General features: G+C 35.6%; 2 protein-coding genes across 2 annotated transcripts; both read left to right on the top strand.

The window, feature by feature from the left end:
- The first annotated feature begins 5,163 nt into the window (after positions 1–5,163).
- LOC103592456 (keratin-associated protein 13-1-like) lies at positions 5,164–5,715 on the top strand. Its single transcript, XM_008575189.1, has one exon. It carries the CDS (start codon positions 5,188–5,190, stop codon positions 5,713–5,715), a length of 528 nt encoding a protein of 175 aa, XP_008573411.1. The 5' UTR covers positions 5,164–5,187.
- Positions 5,716–11,985: 6,270 nt separating this feature from the next.
- LOC103592455 (keratin-associated protein 27-1) lies at positions 11,986–12,603 on the top strand. The gene has a single exon (XM_008575188.1). It carries the CDS (start codon positions 11,986–11,988, stop codon positions 12,601–12,603), a length of 618 nt encoding a protein of 205 aa, XP_008573410.1.
- Positions 12,604–13,008: the final 405 nt, after the last annotated feature.

The following is a 13,008-nucleotide window of genomic DNA, read 5'->3' as shown; positions in this document are numbered from 1 at the left end:
TTTTTTAAACTGAAATTTGTAATCATGCAAGACTTCTTAATGAGTGAAGCAATACATTATTTTATGGGTTGACAAGCACTAGTTATCACATGGCCAGTTGGTAAACCGTCATGGACTGACTTGTTTGAGTAGCACTGCTCATTCTAAACATAAACACATTTTTTAAAATGGTAGAATTAAATACAGGGCTGATAAGAATTAGTTTCCCCATAAAAGAGGAACCTAATTTTTCCTGAGATATGGTGATTAGCAAGTAAGGAAAGGCTTATTTTAGTTTTAATAAAGAAAGAACATTCATGACAGAGAGAATAGCATGTCTCTGTCGTAGGAAAAATCTTGTGGAACAAAGGCCAGTGTGTTTGGGAGGGAAAGAATTGTGTATGGAGATATTGTTAGAGACACGTGCAGGGACAAGACCATGCAGCCTTGCAGATCATGTACAAGATTTGTGTTTTATCCTAAGTGTACTAGAAATCAATCAAGAAGTTTTAATCAGGAGAGTGACACAACCAGCTTTTTGTTTTAAGAAAATCAATCAGGCAGGAGTGTAGAGAAAAGATTGAAGGAGACATATTTTTAGAAGACACAGGCAATCTTGCAACTCTTTTCAGTAGTCCTACCAGGAAAAGAGACTACCTTGAACTAGAGTAATGGTTCTCCTTGAGACATGATTCTTCTTCCTCCTCAGCCCCAGGCAATTCTTGGACACATTCTTAATTGTAGTAATTTGAAAGGGAAGGTATGCTACTAGTATTTATAGGGTAAAGGCCAAGGATACTTTCAAATCTCTTACAATGCAAAGGATATTCCAAAATGTCCATGGTGCCAACAGTGAGAAATCCTGGAAGGCAGTAAGATTTAAGATAAATTTGGAAGATAGAATGGGTGACATTCAAGGTGAATTGCATATGTTAGGAGCATTCTAAGATTTTTGAGTTAAATGACTAGGTGGGTGGAAATACTCTTTATTCAAAAGGGAAAAAAGAACTTTTTTTTTTTAACCTAGGAAAGGGCAAAAATACACATAAAAATTTAATATGTTTATGAAACCTCTAAATGGAAATGACAAAAGTAGTTGAATATTTAGCTCTAGAATTTAAAAAACAAAAAAGTTATGGAATGCAAATTCAAATTTGAGTATTTGAATGTCATAGAATATAGATGATACTTTAAGCCACGGAGAGGACGTGCCTCTTCTATAGAGAGAGTATGTCCAGAGACCAGCACGAAGTCTTAAGGAATCTTATGAACAAGAACCCAACTAAGGTTAACGAAGAGTAAAAAATGAAGATTGTGATTTCATGGAATTACATACATGAACATGTTTCAAGAGTAAGAACACCATCACTTATGTTGAATGGGATTAAACATTTACATAAGATCATCCTAAAAATGTCCATTGTATTTGGCAGCCTTGAGGCCATTGTTGATCATATCAGAACAGTTTCAGAAGAGTATTCAACATGACAGAAACAAAAGCATTATTGAAAAGAGAATAGGAAGTGAGACAGTTGACAAGCTGATCACACAACTCTTTAGAGAATTCGGCATAAAAAAATAAGAGGAAACAACACTACTTAAAGTTTTTGGATTAAACAATCATTAGAATGGATGAGAAAGAAGCCACAGGAAAGAGAAAGAAATGATAATCGAGGAAAGCCCCAAAGGCAATTTTGCTTGGGATGTGAATGAGGGACAGATATGAAGGACCACTTTAAGAACCGAAATTCGTGAGAGATCTAAATTTTTTAAATGAACATATTTATACAGTCTAAGTGAGGAAAATATAACCTTTCAAACAAAATAGACACAAAGTATGATTATGTATTATAATGATGAATAAGCTAACTACCTGATTTGATCTTCACATAGTGTACACAACTATCGATTGCCAACTTTGTACCCCACAAATATGTGTAATTAATTATGCTTCAATAAAAGAAAAATCAAAATGATAGATGAGGGAAAACTACTTGTATAATAAATACAAATGGAATATGTATGATCAAAGGCCATGTTTATGGAAATACAGACTAAAGAGAATATGAAATTCGTCTTAAATGTTCATGGTGAACAAATTACTGGACTAGCAAGACAGAGACCTGCATTCCAATGGCAACCTCATATTTTTCTGGCTGTGTGACATGGTTTCCTCATACAACAGGTTATTATTCGATGAAACAGCTTTTCCAGCCATGTCACCAGCATGTTATGAAGCGTTAGTATGAAATCCATGAAAGCACCTTTAGACCAACACAGTCTCACAAACAGGTAATGAAGCAAACTTTCCTAATTTTTTAAATCTATAAGCATAACAGGCATATTATACCCTTCTCAAAGTTTGTGTGTACATGTATATATTCACATCCATAATAAATATATTTAAATGTGTTCACATTCTCAAAGGAATGTTTTCTAATTTATTTAAGGAAGAAGTAGCTCCCATATTTAGGAAATTCTAAACCTGTTGTATTGACTTAAATAAAACATATGGCAATTTTCAATTTTTAAAAAATTGTAGTTACATCTATTTTTAGAATAGTATGTAAAGTTCTGAAAGAAATGTATGAAGGTTTTTTAATTTTTAAGAATTTTAATTATTTTTATTTTTTATAAACATATTGACTTTTTGAGAAATTATAAAATAACTGAGATTAATAGTGGCTATAGTAGACTGTTGGACATCTCCTAAGTAAAGTAACAACACTAATGTGCCTGTAGGAATGGAGGAAAACTAACTAAAACACTCTGAGCTATCGTGATTCAGAGAAATTATTATATGGCTGGTTTTGATGGAGATTTTGAGTTGTGGGAAGTGTCTGGCTAGTGTATGTGGGTTTAGAATCTGTAGTATGATTAAACGAAACCATAATTAAGATACAGCTACAACAGAAAGTAATACCCAGACTTCTAGCTAAGCTAACTGACCACATCTTTCTAGTTACAGTTTTTCTGATCCCATTGCTTTGTGTAACGGGAAGACAACAAGCGTGCATTCACACCCGGGACTAAGAATTGTTCAGGAAGTGCCCACATTGAAGCCATAATTTCTATCCTTAGGTACATCTTCTAGGTAGCTCCCTAGATTAATTGAGCCTGCCTTACTGGTTGTGATTAATTGAATTGTTCAGGAAGTGCCCACATTGAAGCCATGATTTCTATCCTCAGGTACATCTTCTAGGTAGCTCCCTAGATTAATTGAGCCTGCCTTACTGGTTGTGATTAATTTGGAGATTATATTTATTTATGAAAGAGACATTTATATTCACTCAACATTTCATTAAAGGTAACTTAAAAGAAAAAAAGCAATTATTTCCAAATGCACATGATTTGATATATTCTTTTATTTCATAAATAATTGTTGAGCACCTACTATGTACCAGATGCTGGGTCGGAAAAGACTAAGTCAAGTTGCTGACCCCATGGAACTTCTGTGTACTGCAGTCTTTTCATACATGTGACTGGCCTGCAAGCTGAAATCTTTCTCAACCTGTGTGACCCATTTCAAAAGACATCCTTTGCAATTCCTACACAGTGTGCATGTACGTGTGTGTGAACTCACCCAAATGGACTAGCTTATAAATTACTGAGATTCTCATCCCTGAAGATGTAAAGCCTAATTGAGATGAATGCCTGTCAGATATGAGTAGTTTAATTTCAGCCTTGAGGGGTGAAAAGGATTTAGAGTAATGGGGAAAAAAAAGTGAGCAATACATTTAATAAAAATGGGTAAGTAAAATAATGGGCAGAATATTTCCTTGATGTGTATGAGCAAATACTACAGGAGGCCAGAAAAAAACAATCATCAACAAAACAGGTTGAAAAGATCAACTTGCATCAATAGCTTTTGGCTTTCTGTGTCTAAAAGATGTTTTAAAGCAGAAATTGGACATGATAATAAGTGAAAAAAAAGACATTTCTAATTCCAAAACTTTTCATTATAGCATTGATTTTTTTATAGTGATAAGGATAATTTTAACTACTAAATATGAAGGTAAGTTTTACGCTTTCTAGAAGCTCAGCAGGGAGTGAAATGAATCGCTCTCAAAGTGTCAAATTTCTCACTGCCAACTGAGTTGGCAAAGGTTAGCACACTATTAAAATTCAAGTTGTTTCAAATTTATTTCATTGGTAATCAACTCACTAAAGCTATACCAGTTTTTAGCAGTTATTCTGAGTGATGGTAGAAGTGTTTGTCAAATAATTCTTTGCCCAGTGTGGAAAAAGAATCCAGTGACTCCATGATAGATAAAACATGAGTTGCTTAATGATAATAAGCCAAATGAGAGGGCAAATAGAAAATAGCTTGTAGCAAGCATCTCCATGGTAACTTCAAATACTAAAAAATAAACAAAAATAATTAATAAATAAAAAAGATTAATAAGTGGCTATATTTGGGGACTTCATAAAAGGGACAAGGATACTCAGGTAGATAGATCAGAAAAAATGCAAATATTATCAACTGGAAGTGTTATTGTTTCACCTGAGTACTCAATTGTTTATGTGATTCTGGAAGCAGAAAGACAAGCTTCTCAAGTTGTCAGTAGAGCATTGTGGTTCCTGCTAGCTTTGGAGACAGACACGAGTGGGTCTGTGACTTTTAATTTATTACCTGGAGGTTACATAACTTCTCAAAGTCTCCATGGCCTCATTCCTAAATTGTTTATAACACTTATTATCTCATAAAATTGTTGCAAATATTGAGTTACACTACACGTTTAAATGTTTTGCACATAGTAAATGTTCAATAAAACATGGGTAAGCAACTGGGGGTGGGTAGTGATGACTGTTAGGAGTACATTGCTGGTAATAATTCACACACTCATGCTCAAACTACTCACACTCAAACTCAATGAAATAGAGGGGGGCACTATATACATCATGACCAATGTTTTGAAATCAAACCACACCTTATTTCTGACAAAAATATAAAAGAAAGAGAGGGGGAAATGAAGTGGATACTATAAACCAGAATGATTAAACTGCAGTTAAGAACACATGAATGTGTTCAACTATAATTATAGCCTACATTAATTAGTAACTTAATGAAAAGACATGCACAGGAATGGGCAGAGTCTCGATTATTGCATCACACCTAGCAGAGTGAGGGTATATAAACATCACTGGAAGCAGACAGACAGAGCATCCTCGCACAGTAACTCAGCTGAACTCGCATCTCCTGACAATATGTCCTACAATTGCTGCTCTGGAAATTTCTCTGCCCGCTCCTTTGGGGGCTGCCTCCGCTACCCAGTCTCCTCCTGTGGCTCTTCCTTCCCCAGCAACCTGATCTACCGCACTAACCTCTGCTCTCCCAGCACCTGCCAGCTGGGATCCTCTCTCTACAGTGGCTGTCAGGAGACCTGCTGTGAGCCCTCCAGCTGCCAGACGTCCTGTGTGGTGTCCAGCCCCTGCCAGACGTCCTGCTACCGCCCGAGGATTTCCACCTTCTGCAGTCCTTGCCAGACGACCTATGCTGGGTCTCTGGGCTTTGGATCGAGCAGCTGCCGCTCCCTGGGCTGTGGATCAAGGAGCAGCTACTCCCTGGGCTGTGGAACCAGTGGCTTCAGACCCCGGCGTTATGGAGTCTGTGGCTTCCCCTCTGTGAGCTATGGATCTGGATTCTGCCGCCCAACCTACTTGGCTTCTAGCAGCTGCCAGTCTTCCTGTTACAGACCAACCTGTGGATCTGGCTTCTACCAGGCAACATGTTAAGGTCTCTAGACCTCAACTTCACAATTATTTCCCTCAAAGTCAATCTCAGCTATCATCTGGCTAATGTCTATATTCTACTACCTAGAAGAGTAATAATTAAAAACATAATCTTATTAATGTTAAAATAATTTGTCTTATAGAATACCCATTTCTCTTTCTTTTGTTTTTCCCTTTACATCTCTAGTTAAAAATGGAGCAAGAGGTGATTTTTTTTCATCAAATAAACTCATTTTCTGCTATCAGATCACACGTCTTGCTGTTTATTTCCTTTTTAGAGTGTTGGAAATTTTTCAAATCGACTATTCTTTGACTAAAAATAAAATATTTAATTTGAGGAGCAGGTGTAGTTTTCCGGATAGGTAGACATTTCTGACAACATAGAGTTAGTTTCTGGGAATTTCTGCCAAGTAGAATCAGAGATTGGACTGATTACCCTCGTCTTTTCTATCCATGGTCATTTCAGCCTAATCAGGACACTTTACTTTGGTTAAACTACTTTGTTCTGGTCTAAGAAACTTCCAGAAGAAGCAGTAATGTTTCAGAAAGTACTAGCCTGGCTGTTTTGGATGAGGAAATTGTCAAAATACTTTTCGTGAGCCTCCTTATCAGACTAATGCAAGCCATAATAGAATTCTGAGGTTATGTTTTTGACTGATTGTGGTAGCTGGTATAATGAAACAAACATTTTAGTATGAGTATATCTAAATAATAAATAATAAGAAATAATGAGAGGAATGTAATTGCTGAGAGTTATTTCTTTTGTTGGTACTTAACTCTGTCCTCCTTCTATCTGGTCACTGTAAGGCCATCTGTGCTCATAGTAGAAGTCACCCAAGAACTACTTGGCACATGACAGTATCATGAGTGGTAATTTGCACTGATAGGGAGGACTTTAGCATTATTATTTTTAATCATTACTGGTTTTTTGTTTGTTTGTTTGTTTTATTTGTTTGTTTACCCATGTTGTACCCTCAGTGGACAAAACAAAATCTTGTCTAAAAGAATCTTGCAACATTATTATTTTTAATCATTACTGGTTTTTTGTTTGTTTGTTTGTTTTATTTTTTGTTTACCCATGTTGTACCCTCAGTGGACAAAACAAAATCTTGTCTAAAAGAATCTTGCAAATAGTAAATATTCAATCACAGTTAAATGAATACATAAATGGATAAAATGAAGCTAGGGTGACATTCACCAGGATATATTATGTCAATGACATCAAACATGCCTTCATTTTTGCTGGTCAAACTCTTTTCAGATAAGCTAGTTGTCATCAGTCCTCTGGTCATTATTATCATCAAGTTTTGTTTATCATAGTCTCAGTGGCACATTATCACAACTGCAGTGCCCATAGAGGTGAGAGAACTCAAAAACAAATTCACATTTCTGCATCACTCGAAAGCATTAAAATAACTTTACTTAAAGCTAACCTCAGTGGCAGGCAAGAATAAGCACATCTGGGGAAAGAAACAAAAACAAGTGTATAACTATTATAATAAACCATGACACTTTCACATAACAAAGCAAGGAGTTGGAAAACATAGACTGTAATACTCGGATGGTTAAGATATCATGTTTATTCTTCTCTCCAATTACTCATCATTAAGAGCTGTATAGGCAATGTGTAATCCTCTAACTTTTCTTCTTCTTCTTCTTCTTCTTTTTTTTTTTTTTTGGCTATTTAATCAAAGTCTAGTATGATTGAACTGTAAATGACCAAGGATTATCCTAAGAAGCAATATTTATTTAGAGATAGTCTCAGAGAAGAAATAATGTCACATATGATTCTTTTTATTACCATATTCTAAAAGCATCTACTTATCATTAGAAACAGAAAAAGCTGGCAAGAGACCATTTCTGTATTCCACGTAGGGATCACTATTATTGTCATCGTATCATAATCTTGAAGTATTACAGAGCCTAAAATATTTTTTTCTATATGCATTACAGTGTCCGAGAAGGGTTACATGATACTTATTTCACAGAATGTCATATCTAGTTAATGTTAGTCATTCTCCTCAACAAACTCTTTTGGGGTAGATCAATGTATTTTTGGCCAAAGAAACATACTTTTCATTTATTCTCAGGAGTTACTCTCAAGCATTACAAAATAATTTCGTTATACAGTTGTGGATTTCTACCAGCATGCATAGCAACTAATAATTGACAGATTTTAGTCTTTGATCTTTCCTGTTAAAATTTCATAAGTAATCTTAGTTAAGATTAGATGGCTTTAAGTGAAACTTAGAATTTCATTCAGTAGAAATATTTGACAAGATGACATTTAATGTCCTTTTCAACTCTCAGATATTAATATTCTGATAGAAAATCACACAATGTGACAGCTAAAAATCTCCTCATCTAAATTCATTATCTTATAAGATATCCAGAGAAGCAGAGTGACTTGTTCAAACTCATGCAGTGAATTAATAGAATTAACAGAGCTGGAAGCCAAGTCTCTTCACTTTTGGCCTAGTATTTCTCCATTGCTATGCAATGTTTCTGTGTGAGTAACTTCTTGATTGGAGAAAAGGGATGTATTTAAATTAACTTAGGTCATTTGGCATAACTTTGGATGATGTGATAAAGCTGAGGCAAGGGTAAAGAGCATAACTTGTGGAAGCACTGGGAAAAATTATGGTATTTAATGGGGACTCAAATTTTTTTATTTTATTTTGTTTAAATGTGGTTAAACAAGTGATTAGAAGTCCAGCATATCCACATAATCAAATATAAAAGCAATGCAAACTATTCAACCTTACAACCATCGAATGAGCTGAGCTCTTGAGAGAAGGAGACAAGCTAGATTTTTGTCTTTAATGGGAATGATAAGCGCAATCCAATCTTTAAAAGGATGGAATGTGGAAAATTACAGACATAATCACAAACACAAAAAGACAGTGTGTTTATTTTGTCTTATAATTTTATATCAATCCTACGCTGATGTAACTATGAGAAGTGTGTTTGTTTGCATGAAGATCTTTAACATGATCAGAAATAATGGCTGCGTATATTTATTTGTATCTCAACAGGTGCCCTGTGATCCGACACTATGCACAGTACCTCATTTAATTGGTGAAACAACTTTATGTGGTTGGTACTGTTATAATTTTCATTTTAAAAATGAAGAAACCAAGGCATAGAAAGGTTAATGGAATTGTTCTAAGTTACAGTTTGTGACTGTAAATTTTGGCTTAGAATTCTAGCATTCTGAGTACCTAGAGTCCTTATTGACTCTAGTACCTAGAGTTTAATTGCTTCCTCACACCAAACGTTGATATTCCACCCTCTGGTGGTTAGGAGGTGCCACTGCAGAGGCAATCATTTACGTACTGCAAGATCAAGAGAGACCAAAGAATTATTTAGCCATTTAAGTAGCAACGTATACAGTCACTATATGCAATTGAATAACTAGTTCTATTTCCCAAGAATACTAGCAGGTGTACTACATAATTATCATTATTCCAAGTGCTTACAAAGTCAATACTTAGTTTTTAGTAGGCTGTATGTAAATAATTCCAAGGTGAACAGTAGCTCTAGCCTTTGTCATTCTGTAGTAATAAACCAGGTAACTCCCTCTATAAATCTAAGAATGTCTGAAATCTGTATTTACCCATTGAATCAAAATTACATACTGAAACACCTATTAATTCCACACTTGAGTAAATAGAATGTGCAAATTAATGCCTCATCCCAAAGAGAACAGAACTCATGGAGTGAGTGGCCTTATTCACAAATGACAGACCTAACATCACCATTTGACATTTGGAGATTTGGAACAGCAAGGTACTTACTAATTTACTGCACATTGTCAGATTAATAAGAAGGCTGTAGCTGAAGACAATTGTGCGAATTCCAGCCTATATAATGTTCTGCCTTTTCCCGCACAATTTGGCAACTTCACTCCATGCTGACAGTGAAAAGTGGTGGCTCTTTTCATGGTAAAAGCTTTCTAGAACATGCCTACATACAACCAAACATTTCTTTAAAATAACTGACTCAGTTTGTACCATGCGAATAAGTGGCTTTCTTAATGACTTTTTTCTTATTTCACGGAGGGGTAGCTGAAAGGTAGGGACAATTTTTTTTCTTCTTTTCTTTAAGCTCAATTACCTTGCCAATTCTTGGAAATCTTGGCTATGTCAAGATGCTAAAACTATATTTTTTCAGACATTTAGTTACAATTTGTATACATTTTATTTTGTATCTTCTATTCATTAATTTTCTAAAATACATTTATGGAGATCTTATTATGTGATAACCAGGCACCATGCTCAATGCTGGGAGTGCTGTAGTGAGAAATCTATACATGCTTCTTGCCTTCACCAAACTCACACTGTAGTGGCAAAGGAACAATGAAGAAACAAATAAAATCATAGTTTGAGATAATTTCTATGGAGGAAATAAAATTAGATCCTGAGAATGGAATTCTTTTTTTTTTAGGCAGCATGATGGAGCCACTGTAAGAGGTAACTTTTAAGCTGAGACACAAAACATGAGAAGAGCTGTACATAGAATGGGAGAAGACAGTGAAAGGGTGAAACAGACAGGACGCTGCGTGTACAAAACACTGAGGAAAGGAAAAGCTAAAAGAGTTGAGTAAGGCCTGTGAGCGTATGGCATGTTGGGCAGAGAGAAACGACAAGAGATGGAGTTAGAAAAATGGGCAGCAGCCAGGTCTTTCAAGGTGTTGTAGACCAGCCTAAGAGGAAAGGATCTTATTCAAAAAGTAATGAGAATCCATTCAATACTTCTAAGTAGGAAAGTCACAAGCTACAGTGAAAGACTCTGTGTTATAATAAATACAAATATGCATAAGAATTAAGTAGGTTGTTCTAGGGTTCATGTGAAAGGCATAATGAAATCTTTAAATGCACAACAATGATCACTCAAAATTATAAATAATTTTAATTCATTACAAATATTATATACAAGTTGAGTGTGCAGCCTATAAAGCTGAAAGCTTAAAGGACAGATATGTCCTTTTAAGTATATAATATCCCCAGTTCTTCACATATCAAGGACAGTTTATATTAAAGTTATTTAGAGTTCCTGAATGTTCTTGAGTTTTTTCTGACTTGAGAAAGGTAGACTAGAATGCTGTGCTAATATACTTTTTTCCTGTTTCAAGGTCATAAACTGAGCAAAGTAAATTATAGAATGTGTTATAGAAATTGTGCTGATAGGTTCTCTGCTATGAGTATGAAACTATGCTGAGTACAGAATACTAATGAAATAAATGTAGGAGGTGATCATCAATTTGCAGTCAAAAAACACAGCAGAATAAAAAAATAAATGAAAAGTGTATTTGAAGCAGGTTTGTTACAATGGGAAATTATCAACCTTTGAGAAGCACAAACACAAGTAAACTATTTGGTGTAGAGTAGAGTCATAATAAATAAAGAGTTAAAATCCACTGGTAATTCAGAGGAATAAGTAATAACTTTTAAGTAGGAAATGGGGGAAGGATTCATAAAGAGGAAGCATAAATTGGCCTTCAAAGAGACAAGGAGAACAAAATATTAGACAAAGAGAGGTGTGTTGATAGAGCAATGGTCATATTCAGTACTTTGGGTGTACAGTAAGCAGGGATGTCATTGCAGGATGTCCTCCCACATCCTAATCAACTGGAGAGACAAAGATCTGAACTGAATGATGATGTGCTCAGTATTCAGTACTTTGGGTGTACAGTAAGCAGGGATGTCATTGCAGAGTCCTCCCACATCCTAATCAACTGGAGAGACAAAGATCTGAACTGAATGATGATGTGCTCAGTGGACTCACTTCTGACTAAAAATGTCTTCAACATCTCATTACCATGTTCTGCCAAAGATGGCATCTTTCAAAACTTCAGTGCTGAATGTTAATCAGTATTTAATTGGCTGTTTTCACATACACTCCTCTTTGTCCACTTACAAATATGGAGAATCATGGTGACTAAGTAAAAAAAAAAAAAAATGTTAGCTTGGGTGTCATGTTGGGACTCGTATTTGACCAACCCTACCCTGAATGAGTCATCTTTGGAGCTAACATGAAAGCCATTTTGAAGATTCAAAATGGACTTGCATCTTTGTTAACAAGATGTCATCTTCACATAGAACTAAACAAAGTGCTAATGAGATGTTAGCTCAAGCAATGGGATTCAAAGGAGTCTTGAGAAGAAGCCAACACCCAGTTTTCTGAATATAAAATCTCCCCAGCAAAGAATATGATCTTCAAACGTGACATGTTGGGTCCTTACAACCAACTTCATTTAAGAGTTTTAGCAATATGTTCCATAGCCACTGCCACTCACTCAAGAGCTTCTACGATGCCCCACCACTCTCTGCCATCATACATGACTCTAATTCTATAAACTTTGAAGATGGATTTTGTTTGCCCAGCAGCTGCCATAGCAGAACCTGGCTTCTGGACAACTTTCAAGATATCTGCAGTGAAACTACCAGCTGCCAACTGACTGACTGTGAACAAGACTTGGTCACAAAGGATACCTGTGTACAAAGAACCCGCCTCCCCAAAATTGTCCAAACAACTTATTCCAATTCCAGGTCCTGTGAAAGAACAACATGCCAATCAGAAAGATCCTCAGCAATGTTGAAGCATGTTTCTCAGCCTTGCCAGTCAGGACGCAGTCAGCAAGTGGGTTCTCTTGTCCGGAGCCACCAACCTGCGAGCTACATGGCAAAGTGTTCTCCACCCAAGACTCCTGTATCTAAGAGTTGCCAAACCCTGGGATGTGAATCTAGCCAATGCCAGTCTCAGAGCCCTGAATACAACTCCTGTAGACTTTTGGTCAATGTTGTACCTGAGCCACAACTCCTGGAATCTTCTAGCATTTATGAACCGACTTGCTGTGTTACTGGTGGTTTGCAATTGCCTAGTAAGTAAGGAATCTGTAGAAAAGATGACATATTCTAATGTGAATGAATTTATTTCTGATATATTTAGAAATTTTTATTTCTCTAAATACAAAATATTGTGCATGTGTTTGTGAATAAGTAAACATGTATTCTTCTACTACTGTCTCCAAAAACAAGAATTTTTGTCTTCTCTTTTGGGCATTTGTGATGGTAAGTTAAGACTGGAAAGCAACTTTAGATCACTAGGACATTATTTGTTTTACAGAAATAAGAGAAGCAACCTGGGAATACCATTAGTAATTAGTAAGTTAACATTACACTTTGGCTACTAGTTATAACCTGTGGAAATACTTACCATTGGATATGACTTATTAACTAATGTGCTACAAATATCAGAGGTCCATAAAATATTGGAGTTAAAATAGAACTAGAA

Source organism: Galeopterus variegatus, unplaced genomic scaffold (assembly GCF_000696425.1).
Source record: "Galeopterus variegatus unplaced genomic scaffold, G_variegatus-3.0.2 Scaffold1153, whole genome shotgun sequence".
Lineage (NCBI taxonomy): Eukaryota > Metazoa > Chordata > Mammalia > Dermoptera > Cynocephalidae > Galeopterus > Galeopterus variegatus.
Note: the sequence above shows the minus strand (reverse complement) of the source record. Positions and strands in the feature narration are given on the sequence as shown.